The 12,596-nt window shown below is 43.3% G+C and overlaps 1 protein-coding gene across 1 annotated transcript; it reads left to right on the forward strand.

Moving 5' to 3' along the window:
• Positions 1–10,564: 10,564 nt before the first annotated feature.
• Positions 10,565–12,280, forward strand: LOC100279371 (UDP-glycosyltransferase 74B1). The gene is made up of 2 exons (NM_001152387.1): positions 10,565–11,254; positions 11,327–12,280. Exons 1-2 carry the CDS (start codon positions 10,589–10,591, stop codon positions 12,071–12,073), a joined length of 1,413 nt encoding a protein of 470 aa, NP_001145859.1. The 5' UTR covers positions 10,565–10,588; the 3' UTR covers positions 12,074–12,280.
• Positions 12,281–12,596: the final 316 nt, after the last annotated feature.

Raw genomic sequence — 12,596 nt, forward strand, 5'->3', positions numbered from 1 at the left:
ATGAGTTTGAGCTCAAGGTGAAGAAGATAAGGAGCGACAACGGGTCCGAGTTCAAGAACCTTCAAGTGGAGGAGTACCTTGAGGAGGAAGGATTCAAGCACGAGTTCTCCGCTCCCTACACACCACAGCAAAATGGTGTGGTAGAGAGGAAGAACAGGACACTCATTGACATGGCGAGGACGATGCTTGGAGAGTTCACGGCCCCCCAGCGGTTTTGGTCGGAAGCCGTGAACACGGCTTGCCACGCCATAAACCGGGTCTACCTTCATCGCCTCCTCAAGAAGACGTCGTACGAACTCCTAACCGGTAACAAACCCAATGTGTCATACTTTCGTGTTTTTGGGAGCAAATGTTATATTTTAGTGAAGAAAGGTAGAAATTCTAAGTTTGCTCCCAAAGCTATAGAAGGGTTTTTGTTAGGTTATGACTCAAATACAAAGGCGTATAGGTTCTTCAACAAATCATCGGGTTTGGTTGAAGTCTCTAGCGACGTTGTATTTGATGAGACTAATGGCTCTCTAAGAGAGCAAGTTGTTGATCTTGATGGTGTAGATGAAGAAGACGTTCCAACGACCGCAATACGCAACATGGCAATTGGAGATGAGCGGCCACAGGAACAAAAGGAGCAAGATCAACCTTCTTCCTCAACAATGGTGCAACCCCCAACTCAAGACGATGAACAGGTTCATAAAGAAGAGGCGTGTGATCAAGGGGGAGCACAAGATGATCATGTTATGGAGGAAGAAGCACATCATGCACCTCCAACTCAAGTTCGAGCAACGATTCAAAGGAATCATCCCGTCGACCAGATATTGGGTGATATCAGCAAGGGAGTAACTACTCGCTCTAGATTAGTTAATTTCTGTGAGCATTACTCTTTTGTCTCTTCTATTGAGCCTTTCAGGGTAGAAGAGGCCTTGCTAGATCAGGACTGGGTGTTGGCCATGTAGGAGGAGCTCAACAATTTCAAGAGAAATGAAGTTTGGATACTGGTGCCACGTCCCAAGCAAAACGTTGTGGGAACCAAGTGGGTGTTTCGCAACAAACAGGACGAGCACGGGGTGGTGACAAGGAACAAGGCACGACTTGTGGCAAAAGGTTATGCCCAAGTCGCAGGTTTGGACTTTGAAGAGACTTTTGCTCCTGTGGTTAGGCTAGAGTCAATTCACATATTGTTAGCCTATGCCGCTCGCCATTCTTTCAGGTTGTTCCAAATGGATGTGAAGAGCGCTTTCCTCAACGGGCCAATCAAGGAGGAGGTGTACGTAGAGCAACCCTCTGGCTTTGAGGATGAACGGTACACCGACCACGTGTGTAAGCTCTCTAAGGCGCTCTATGGACTTAAGCGGTTTGGGATGAAGGATGCCAAGCCCGCAAAGACTCCAATGGGAACTGACGGACACGTCGACCTCAACAAAGGAGGTAAGTCCGTTGATCAAAAAGCATACCGGTTGATGATAGGTTCCTTGCTTTACTTATGTGCTAGTAGACCGGATATTATGCTTAGTGTATGCATGTGTGCTAGATTTCAATCCGATCCAAGGGAGTGTCACTTAGTGGCCGTGAAGCAAATTCTTAGATATTTAGTTGCTACGCCTTGCTTCGGGATTTGGTATCCAAAGGGGTCTACCTTTGACTTGATTGGATATTCAGACTCCGATTATGCTGGATGTAAGGTTGATAGGAAGAGTACATCAGGGACATGCCAATTCTTAGGAAGGTCCCTGATGTCTTGGAGTCCTAAGAAACAAACTTTTGTTGCCCTATCCACCGCTGAGGCCGAGTATGTTGCTGCAGGACAGTGTTGCGCGCAACTACTTTGGATGAGGCAAACCCTCAGGGACTTTGGCTACAATCTGAGCAAAGTCCCACTCCTATGTGATAATGAGAGTGCTATCCGCATGGCAGCTAATCCTGTTGAACACAGCCGCACAAAGCACATAGACATCCGACATCACTTTTTGAGAGACCACCAGCAAAAGGGAGATATCGAAGTGTTTTATGTTAGCACCGAGAACCAGCTAGTCGATATCTTTACCAAGCCTCTCGATGAGACAACCTTTTGCAAGCTGCGTAGTGAGCTAAATGTCTTAGATTCGCGGAACTTGGATTGATTTATAGCATACATGTGTTTTATGCCTTGATCATGTTCCTTATGCATTTTGTTGTTTATTTATGGTGCTCAAGTTGTACAAGCACTCCCCGGACCTCACAAGTCCATTTGCAAGTGATGCACATATTTAGGGGGAGATGTGCAACAACTTGACCCTTTGAGACTAACCATGTGTTTGAGCTTGCTTGATTTAGTCTCAAAGGTGGATTGAAAGGGAAAGATGGACTTGGACCATGAAAGACTTCCACTGCACTCCGATGAGAGGGTAACTAACTCCAAGTTCATTTCCATGCTCTTATTGCCTCTTTACTCTAAGTTGAAGATTTTGGTGAGGTAATGGGGTTTAAGGGCCAAAAATGATACCGTTTTGGTGTTTGATGCCAAAGGGGGAGAAATTAAGGTTAAAGCAAATGGATCAGCTACCACTTGAGAATTTTGAAAATAGTAGAGTTAGAACTTTTGTTTTGTCAAAATACTCTAAGTGTCTCTTTTTGTCAAAAGTTGGTCTCTTGTGGGGAGAACGTTTGACTTTGGGAAAAAGGGGGAGTTTTTGAATCTTTGATCAATTTCTCTTGGAATACCTTTCTCTATGCCTCAACAAGTGAATTTGACTTAGAGATAGGAAATTGAGTTTGTTTGCAAAAACAAACCAAGTGGTGGCAAAGAATGATCCAAATATGCCAAATTTGAATCAAAACAAATTCTTGTTCTCATCTGCATTGATGTTGCACTTCTATATGTTGCTTTTTGTTGTGTGGGCATAAATCACCAAAAAGGGGGAGATTGAAAGGGAAATGTGCCCTTGGGCCATTTCTAAGTATTTTGGTGATTAAGTGTCCAACACAAATGGTTATGTGTTAAACTATGACAAATGGTGGACAAAGTGCAAATCAATACAAAGGTATGATTCTAGACTTAGTACATTGGTTTTTGTGTACTAACATATTTGTCTAAGTGCTAGAATCAGAGAAAAAACAAATGGAAAAGACTTGGCTCGAGCAGCCAAGACTCTGCTCAGTCTGGGTGCACCGGACAGTGTCCGGTGCGCCAGGCTAGCGCTAGTCCACTGGACGCTCTCGGGAACTCGACGGCGGCGTACGGCTATAATTCACCGGACTGTCCGGTGGTGCACCGGACTGTCCGGTGAGCCAACGGTCGGCCGCGCAATCCGCGCGTGACGCGTGGCCGGGCCAACGGTCTGATGGGGGCACCGGACAGTGTCCGGTGCGCCAACGGCTCCAAATCGTCAACGGTCGGCTGTGCCAGAATAGGAAAGAAATTTGCACCAGATAGTGTCCGGTGGTGCACCGGACTGTCCGGTGCACCAGTCGACAGAAGGCAAGAATTGCCTTCCTGGATTGCTCTCAACGGCTCCTAGCTGTCTTGGGGCTATAAAAGGGACCCCTAGGCGCATGAAGGAGCACACCAAGAATTCTTTGATCATCTCTTAGCACCAAAACATCTCTTTAGCGCATTTGATTCGTTGTGATAGCAATTTGAGCTCCTCTTGAGTTGAGAACTCCGTGTGTGATCTTAGAGCTCAAGTTGTGACTTGTGTGCGTGTTTGTGCTCGTGCTTTGAGGCTTGTGTGTGTTGATCTTCCCACTCTTACATCTGTGCTTCTTTGTGATCATCTCATTGTAAGGGCGAGAGGCTCCAAGTTGTGGAGATTCCTCGCAAACGGGAAAGTGTAAAGGAAAAAGAACACCGTGGTATTCAAGTTGATCATTGGATCACTTGAAAGGAGTTGAGTGCAACTCTCGTCTATTGGGACGCCACAACGTGGACAAGGCAAGTGTTGTACTTGGCCGAACCACGGGATAAATCTCTGTGTCTCTTGTGCTTGTTCTCACTGTGTCAATTGTGGTTCACAAGAGCTCTTCTTAGCCACTTGATTTCATTGTGCTAACACTTAATCAAGTTTGTGGCTTTAAGTTTCAAGTTTTTACAGGATCACCTATTCACCCCCCCTCTAGGTGCTCTCACCCGCCTGTCCTCGACGTCCCTCATGCCTTAGGAAGGCCCTGGACATCCCCTTTTATAGATACAAGGAGATGCCCAACTGTACAATGGGGTGTAGCTATGTGCTAACGTGGCTGGTGGAGAAGCGCCTTGAGCCCTGTACACGAGCTAATGTGGCTGTCGGAGAAGTGCCTTGAGCCCTATAGAAGCACAGCTGTCGGTGTGGCATGGATCCTGCTGACGTTGTCTTGCTTCCGTAGGAGTTTGAGAGCAATCCGACGTCATGGGCGCACGCGGGGAACCATCATTACCTGTTACCGGAGTAACCTTAGATGGGACATCGGTCTTGTTCCTTCATAGCCTGAGGTGGCTAGCTAGGAGTAGGGTAATGATGTATCCCCTGTAGCGCAGTCGGTCCGAGGCCCAGGTCGGGCGAGGCGGAGATTTCTCCTGAGGCCGAGGCTGGGCTCGAGCGAGGCTGTGACTCCTCCCGAGGCCGAGGCCTGGGGTCGGGCGAGGCGGAGATCTTCTCCCGAGGCCGAGGCTGAGGCCGAGGCCGAGGCCTGAGGTCGGGCGAGGCGGAGCTCCCTGTTGCGCCCGAGGCCGAACTCGTGGGAGATCGTGACTCAGTTTTACCTTGGTGGTTGGCACAGTCGCCGGAGCGGGGCGAACAATGTTGTTTTCCTGTCAGATCGGTCAGTAAAGGGGCGAAGTGACTGCGGTCACTTCGACCTTGCCGACTGAGGCACGCGTGTTAGGATAAGGTGTCAGGCGATCCCCGCATTAACTGCGCATGCGATACGGTCGGCTGGTAAGGCGATTTGGCCAAGGCCACTGCACGACAAAGTCTGCCCGAGCTGGGCCTCGGGCGAGCCGAGGGTGCGTCTGCTGACTGAGGGGACCCTCGGGCGAGGCGTGAATCCGTCCGGGACTACTGTTCCCGCCCGAGGCTGGGCTCGGATGAGGTCGTGTCCTTTGGTAGACGAGACCCTGACTTGAACCGCGCTTTATCAGCCGTTTACGGTTTGTTCTGAAGACGTTTCCAGCCGGATTAAGGAGCATTGGGGGTACCCCTAATTACGGTACGCGACACAAACCGAGAGTAATTTGATTATTTAAGGCACTAAATGAATTCATTTAAAAATGTAACCAACTATAAAGCTGCATAACTTTTCGAGATCTACAAGTTCTATTTTGATAGTTTCTACATCCGAGGCCGTTTACATAATTTGAATTTCAAATTTGAAAACTTCACACTTTTCAATGATAAGATGATTTCAAATAAAAAATTGTCAATTACAAATTTTCATTACATTTCAAGACCTACAACTTTTATTTTGGTTGTTTTTCCATCCGAGGTAGTTAAAAAAAACAAAATTTAAAATTCAAACGTAGTTTTGCATGACAAGATGATTTCAAACCAAAATATTGTCAACTACAAAGTTTCATAACTTTTCATTACCTTTCATGTTGATGGTTTTTTCTTTCGAGGTCGTTTTCAAAATTCAAATTTTAAAGTTTTTAAATTCAGACGTAGTTTTCGTTGACAAGATGACTTCAAATAAAAAAGTTGCCAACTACAAAATTCTATAACTTTTCAAGATTTACAAAGTTTATTTTGGTTGTTTGATCATTTATTCATCTCACATGATGGTTCTAACAATATGCACAAATCTTATACATCTCTCTCGTAGTTTCATAAACTACGAGAGAGATATAGGTTTTATGACTAAATTTATTTTTATTTTGTCATATGAAGAAATGTTCAAAATATAAATTGTACATCATGATGAGTTATACAAATTTGTAATTGAAAACTTTTCATTTGAATTAATTTACTGTTTTAAAATGTGATTTTTAAATTGTCTTTATCTAGTGTCAAAAAAAACTCGGCAAAGAAACTTTTTGCCGAGTGTCGAAAATAAAACACTCGGCAAAGAGCTTCGCCGAGTGTTTTCTTTTACCGAGGTTTTTGCGTGGCACTCGGTAAAGAGTTGTTTTGTCGAGTGCCCGAAAAAACACTCGTCAAAATATTTGGTACTCGACAAAGAGCCAAATTCTGGTAGTGAGGTATGATAATATATGTCATTTAGTAGTTACTAGCTGAGTACTCGTGCGTTGCAACGAGAACATATAATATCATGATAACTTATATACAAAATGTGTCTTACATTATTCAAACAAAAAGAAATTGCATGCAAGGCTCTTATTTAAATACTACTCCCTTCATCCAAAAATATAATTCAGGAATCTCGTTGATAATTATCTACTACTACACATTATACAAAAGTAGCAGGTAGACTTTGAGAGAGATGTAGTAGATATTGTTACTGTAACAGGTATTGATATAAATACACATGTGGTGTAGTGGTACCTATGAGCACATTTGTATATATTGCTATTACTATTTATCTTATTGTACACATGTTACTATTATTATTGATTTATATTATATATATATATATATATCAAATGTCCATTAATATTATTTTGTGAATATATAGAGTAAAAAGTTGACGAACACATTAGTATCGATCGGTAGTTTTAACCGGTACTAAAAATTTCTCGAGGGCATATTCATGTGCTGGCGCTAGGCATTAAGCACCGATTAAGATGAGCAGCTTCTTAGTATTTATCTCTTATTTCAAACTTAACTCCATAAACAATAAAGTTTATAATACAAAACAAAATTTTACATGACCATACGATCTTCTGGCCAGACTCAAAGCAGTGGCTGATTCGGATTTCAGAGCAGAGCTGCAGAGGTGATAGAATATATCATGTTTGATCCATCGCGCTACTGGCTGGCGACGGCTAAAAATGTGTCGTGGAGTATAACAGCTGACCGAGCTGACAAGAGCCTTGAGTTTGCACGTCTATTGTATCACGTGATTTCCTCAGCTCGGGTGCTATATATAGATTACAGTCCATCGCTACGTCAGCGCCTCTACGTCATATCTCGAATTTATCACTTGTCCTGCGCCGTTGAGAACATACTTTTGCTTAATTTTAATAACTAATAGAAAAAAATACTTCGGCTTCATTTGCTCGTTTACTCGCTGTGGCTTGCTGCGACTTTAATATAGCTTCAGTTGCAACTTCTACAACATTTTGCTGCGGTTTTAATTTGGCTACGATTGCGACTTCTACATTATTTTGTCTCTATGAATTGCAGTTGCAGTAATCCGAATAGCTGCAGCATCTGCGGCTGCAATGCAATTTCCCTTCACAAATTTTCTACACGACTTTTGCTACCCATCTTTTGTCTAGCGATTCTGCGGCCATGGCATCCGATCTGATAAGTTCACTCATCTTTTTCTCGTTTCATCAGTAGCCAATCTAGCCAAGAAGTCATCAAGGTCAGCTTTTCTATATGATATTAATTTTCATAAACTTTAACAGTATTTTACTAAAAAATTTAGAAATTTTATCGGGTCGCGTCTACTAACCCCAACAAAGCCCCCTAGATTCGCCCCAACCCTTCATTATTTATTTTATTTATTTCTTTATTTAGTGTTTGATATTAACCTACTCAATTCTTCTATATACTATTAACATTTTTTTAGTTTGAGAAATGTATCAAAAAACTATGTAGAAATTGTGTTGTTTGTGTGTGTATATTTTGAAATGTGCTGAACAACGAAATGATATGTTTTGTCCCACAAATGTTATGTACAATAGTTGTGAGTTGCAAGTAGAACTTTATTACTTTGTGAAAATGAAAAGTTGGATGGACAACTTTTCTGAAAAGAAAGAAAAGAATCTTATGAAGGTTATCTGATGGTTCTCAAACATCCCCTGATTCGGATTTCAGGTGGAGGTGATATATAACAAAAGAGGTAATTATGTCAACGCCCCTATTTTGAAGTGTAATTGTAGATTTGTCTATGTTTTTTTAGATTTTGCTTTTTTGCTTATGTTTTTTTTTTCAGAACGGAACTGTTGTATGCATATACTCCATTAGTCGGGGTTGAGTCTTGATAGACAATTATAGCATTTCACTATTTGAATAACAATTTAATTATACTTTATATATAATAACAAATATAACAACAGTGCAATTTTTTCCACAATAATTTAAATTATTTTGACAACAGTTCAAATTATTCTACAATGATTTGAATTAATTATAAAATAAATTGCATTAATTTAACTATATTTTTTAGCATATTAACAACATAACACCTACACCATATTAAGCATAATAATTGGATATTATATGCTTAATATAAAGGGGCAAGCATGTAAAGTCTAAAAAATAGAGGTAAATCTGCAGTTACACCCTAAAATAGGGACACTGGTGCAATTGTCCCTTTCCTTTTTATCAAGTCTTAACACCATTAATTAGGGGCATACAACAGTTTAGTTTTGAAAAAAAACAAGGACAAACACGCAAAGTCTAAAAACAGGGGCAAATTTGCATTTACACCATAAAACTGGGGTACCAACACAGTTGTCCCATAACAAAACTTCAAAGTAAAGCTGGCCAGAGCCAACCAAACACTCTAAGGGTGTGTTTGGTTTGTCTTTTGACTTTTGCTTTTGTCCCATAAAAGCTAAAAGCCTAACCAAAGGGCTGGATGCATGAAGCAGTTTTTTTTTATAAAAGACAACTTTTTCGCATTGCAAAACTGAAAGCATCCCTGAACCTGCTTTTAGTGGCTTTCGGATAGAACTATGAAAACATATATCGAAGAACTTTTAACAACTTTTAGGGGTTTCCACTAAACAGTTTTTAGCTTTTTAACGGCCCACAACCCACATCAGCTTTTTCCACAGCTCACAGCCACAGCCCAACCAAACGGCCACAACCCAACCAAACAGACCCTAACTCTAGAGTTACAAACTATATGGAGTTTTGAGATATGCAATACCAATTTTTTGATACCTCGTTTTCTACTCTGCCATCCTTAAAAAGAAACATAAACATGAAGTTTAAAGATATTTATTTGCCACTGTTACTAGTTATGAGAAATCATCCAAGACTCCATAGCAGAGCTGCTACATCTAAAGTTTTGGAGCATAGTTGTTTTGGAATGGAGCAGAGCCATGCAAAAGACCCCCACACCATGTTTGATCCATTGTTGGGTATATGCTACTAGCAATATTATCCTCTCCTCAAAAACATTTCCTAGAGGCAATATAACAACCAACCGAGCTGACAATACATTTGTATTCGGTAAAATTTTATAAGAGCAAGTATAATAAAGTGACATAGGCAGGCTACAAGAGATATCACATTAGAGCAAGTTTAAAATAGCGGTTTCATTTTTCGAGGCTACAAGGCTATTGCACGGCTATAGTGCAGCTATATCAAATAGCGGATTTATAAAAAAACATAAATATATATATAATTTATGCAAAATAAATATATGGAAGTCAAGATACTTGACTATAAGACCAATATGTTTCCAAGGCTCTAGGAGACTAGAGACAGTACACAATACATGATTCATGGGATTCACGTGTTTAGCACTTCAATAACATAGTTAGCCACTAGTTAGGTAGTTGCACAACATGATAATTAATAGGTTTACTTAGTTGTAAATACTAGAGTCTTAAAGAATTTACCATTTCGCTAACATGGTAGCAACACAATACTATGATTTAGTACATACCAAAAAAAATACTAGTGCAATCTATTGATCAAGCATAGAATCATCTGAATAAGAAAAATGAGCACTTGAAGGCAATTGATCCATGTTAATATCATGTGCATCATCTTGTTATGTACTACAAAGCAAGTTCACGTTGTTATGTATGAAGCAAGTTCAAATTTATCTTCATTACAATAATTAATATCATTGAACTTCTTCATCCTCCTTCATTACATTCATTATTTTTTTGGTCCACCATGAAAAATAGAAATAGCGTGGCTATTTCGCGCTAAATTTACGACATTTAAGGCTATAGTGGTTGTAGCTAAAATAACGTCTAAAAGTGAAATATCGTAGCTTTAGATCCTTCAAAAGTCTATAGCCCGCTATTTGAAGCTTTGAATTAGATTTATGGTGACATAAAAGAAAGAGAAATAGAAAGAAAATAAAAATAGTCTTTTCATCCTGAAAGTGGACTGTCCAAGATATTTTGTGAGATGAAGAGATAAACTGATTTGTAATAATGGTACAACTGTATCATGAGATATTATACGAATAGATTTTATTTAGTATGAGAACGTCATAAAGCCTACTATATTATTAATCTTGCTGTAATTCGTCTCGCATAGACGAGAGCATTGATGGATGATGAGTTTGCACACGTCTATTGTGTCACGTCATTTCTCCAGCTCAGGTGCTATAAATTACAGTTCATTCCTTACGTCACTGCCTCTACGTCAGTGCCTCCACCATTGGTAATATAGTTTTTGCTTAATTTTAGTTAACACAACACACACACGCAACACTGCAACAGCGCAAGGCCGTCACTCTCTATATAATCGTGGACCACACCTCTTTCCCTCGAACATCGGGCTACTAGCATTGTTTTACACCCGCTGATACTGCAACTGCAACCATGGTGAACTACGACACCGGCGATCACAGCATCCACATCCTCCTCCTGCCATACCCGTCCCAGGGCCACATCAACCCGCTCTTCCAGTTCGCCAGGCGCCTCGCCGACCACATCGGCGTCCGCTGCACTCTCGCGGTGACCCGTTTCGTCGCCAGCACGACGAGGCCAGCCACCGGCTCGGTCCACGTCGCTGTCTTCTCCGACGGCTGCGACGACGGCGGCCCCGACGGGGTAGGTGGGCACCGCGGCCCCTACTTCGAGCGGCTCAACTCCGCGGGGCCCGGGTCGGTGGACCGGCTCCTCCGGTCGGAGTCGGAGCTGGGCCGGCCGGTGCACGTGGTGGTGTACGACTCGTTCCTGCCGTGGGCGCAGGGCGTGGCGCGCCGGCGCGGCGCGGCGTGCGCGGCCTTCCTCACGCAGACGTGCGCCGTGGACGTGCTGTACACGCACCTGCTGGCCGGACGGATACCGTCGCCGCCGGTGGTGGAGGAGTTGCCGGACCAGCTGGCAGGGCTGCCTGTCCAGCTCCAACTGGACGACCTGCCGACGTTCTTCGTTGACAAGGACCGTCCCCCGGGACTTCTGGAGTTGCTGACGAGCCAGTTCTTGGGTTTGGGCACCGCGGACCACGTGCTTGTCAACTCATTCTACGACTTGGAGCCGCAGGTGAGTAAGCGAAGCGCCCACACACAAATGCACGTCGGACATCATGTCATCCTCTGTGTATCACTTTCACAGGAAGCAGATTACTTGGCTTCCACTTTGGGTGCCAAGACGGTAGGCCCAAACATGCCATCGACGGTGTGCCTCGACAACCACCTCTCGGACGACGACGGCAACGCCGACGTAGTACCCTACGGCGTCCACCTCCACACCCCGATGACGGCAGAATGCAAGGCTTGGCTGGACGCCCAGCCGCCGGTCTCCGTCGTGTACGTCTCCTTCGGCAGCATAGCGTCCCTGGGCGCGCGACAGATGGAGGAAGTAGCCGAGGGGCTTTGCGGCAGCGGTATGCCATTCCTGTGGGTCGTCCGGGCAACGGAGACCCACAAGCTACCCAAGAACTTCTCCCTCGAGGCGAAGGCGGCGGGGCTCATCGTGCCGTGGTGCCCGCAGCTGGACGTCCTAGCCCACCCCTCGGTTGGGTGCTTCATGACGCACGGCGGATGGAACTCCACCTTGGAGGCGATCAGCTCCGGCGTGCCCGTAGTGGCGATGCCGCACTGGTCGGATCAGCCGACCAACGCCAAGTATGTCCAGGACGTGTGGCGCGTCGGCGTGCGGGTACGGCCGGACTCCGATGGAGTGGTCGCAAGGAAAGAGGTGGAGAGGTGTGTTCGGGAGGTGATGGAAGGGGAAAGGTGCAAGGAGTTCAGACTGAAAGCTTTGGAGTGGAGTAAGAAGGCAAGGAAGGCCATCAACAATGGCGGCACCTCGGATATCAACATCTCCGATTTCCTCTCCAAGGTTAAGAGCCACAAATAATCGACATCAAGGTCATCAAGTCCGCCTTCAGAATAAATGTGACTCGCAGCACCTTAGAGCTTCCTAATGTACGAAGCTCATGAAGGTTGAAGGCCGCCTTCAGATTTTAGTTTTAATTTCCGGTTGTTATTTTCTTTTACGGTAAGTTTGGATCCATTCATTTGGAGGATTTTAAAATTTACTGAATAAAGTAATTTATTTAGCTTGAAAGTTAACATTCCACCACTTTCCAAAGTTCAGGTATAAGGCTCTCTCAAATTAATAGAGTGAAGGATGTAAAATGATTTTATGTGAATAGGACGCTGTTCTGCTCACATCCCTATATAAAAAATGTAGCACATAAATATTTTTGACATCTTGTTAATAATAGTATACAAGTATATTTTGCATAAAACTGAATTAACTTAATTGATGTGTGGCTAAATTACTATTATTAGAATGTAATTCAATTCAATGATCCAAATGGGACGTTAGATTAATGTCAAGATTAATCCGAGGTAGAATGACTAGGGCTGCAGGGACC

Source organism: Zea mays, chromosome 7 (assembly GCF_902167145.1).
Source record: "Zea mays cultivar B73 chromosome 7, Zm-B73-REFERENCE-NAM-5.0, whole genome shotgun sequence".
NCBI lineage: Eukaryota > Viridiplantae > Streptophyta > Magnoliopsida > Poales > Poaceae > Zea > Zea mays.

Coding starts and splice junctions, on each gene's coding strand:
- LOC100279371 (NM_001152387.1), top strand. CDS start 10,589: ATGGTGAACTACGACACCGGCGATCACAGCATCCACATCCTCCTCCTG. Junction 11,255..11,326: donor TCTACGACTTGGAGCCGCAG/GTGAGTAAGCGA, acceptor TCACTTTCACAG/GAAGCAGATTACTTGGCTTC.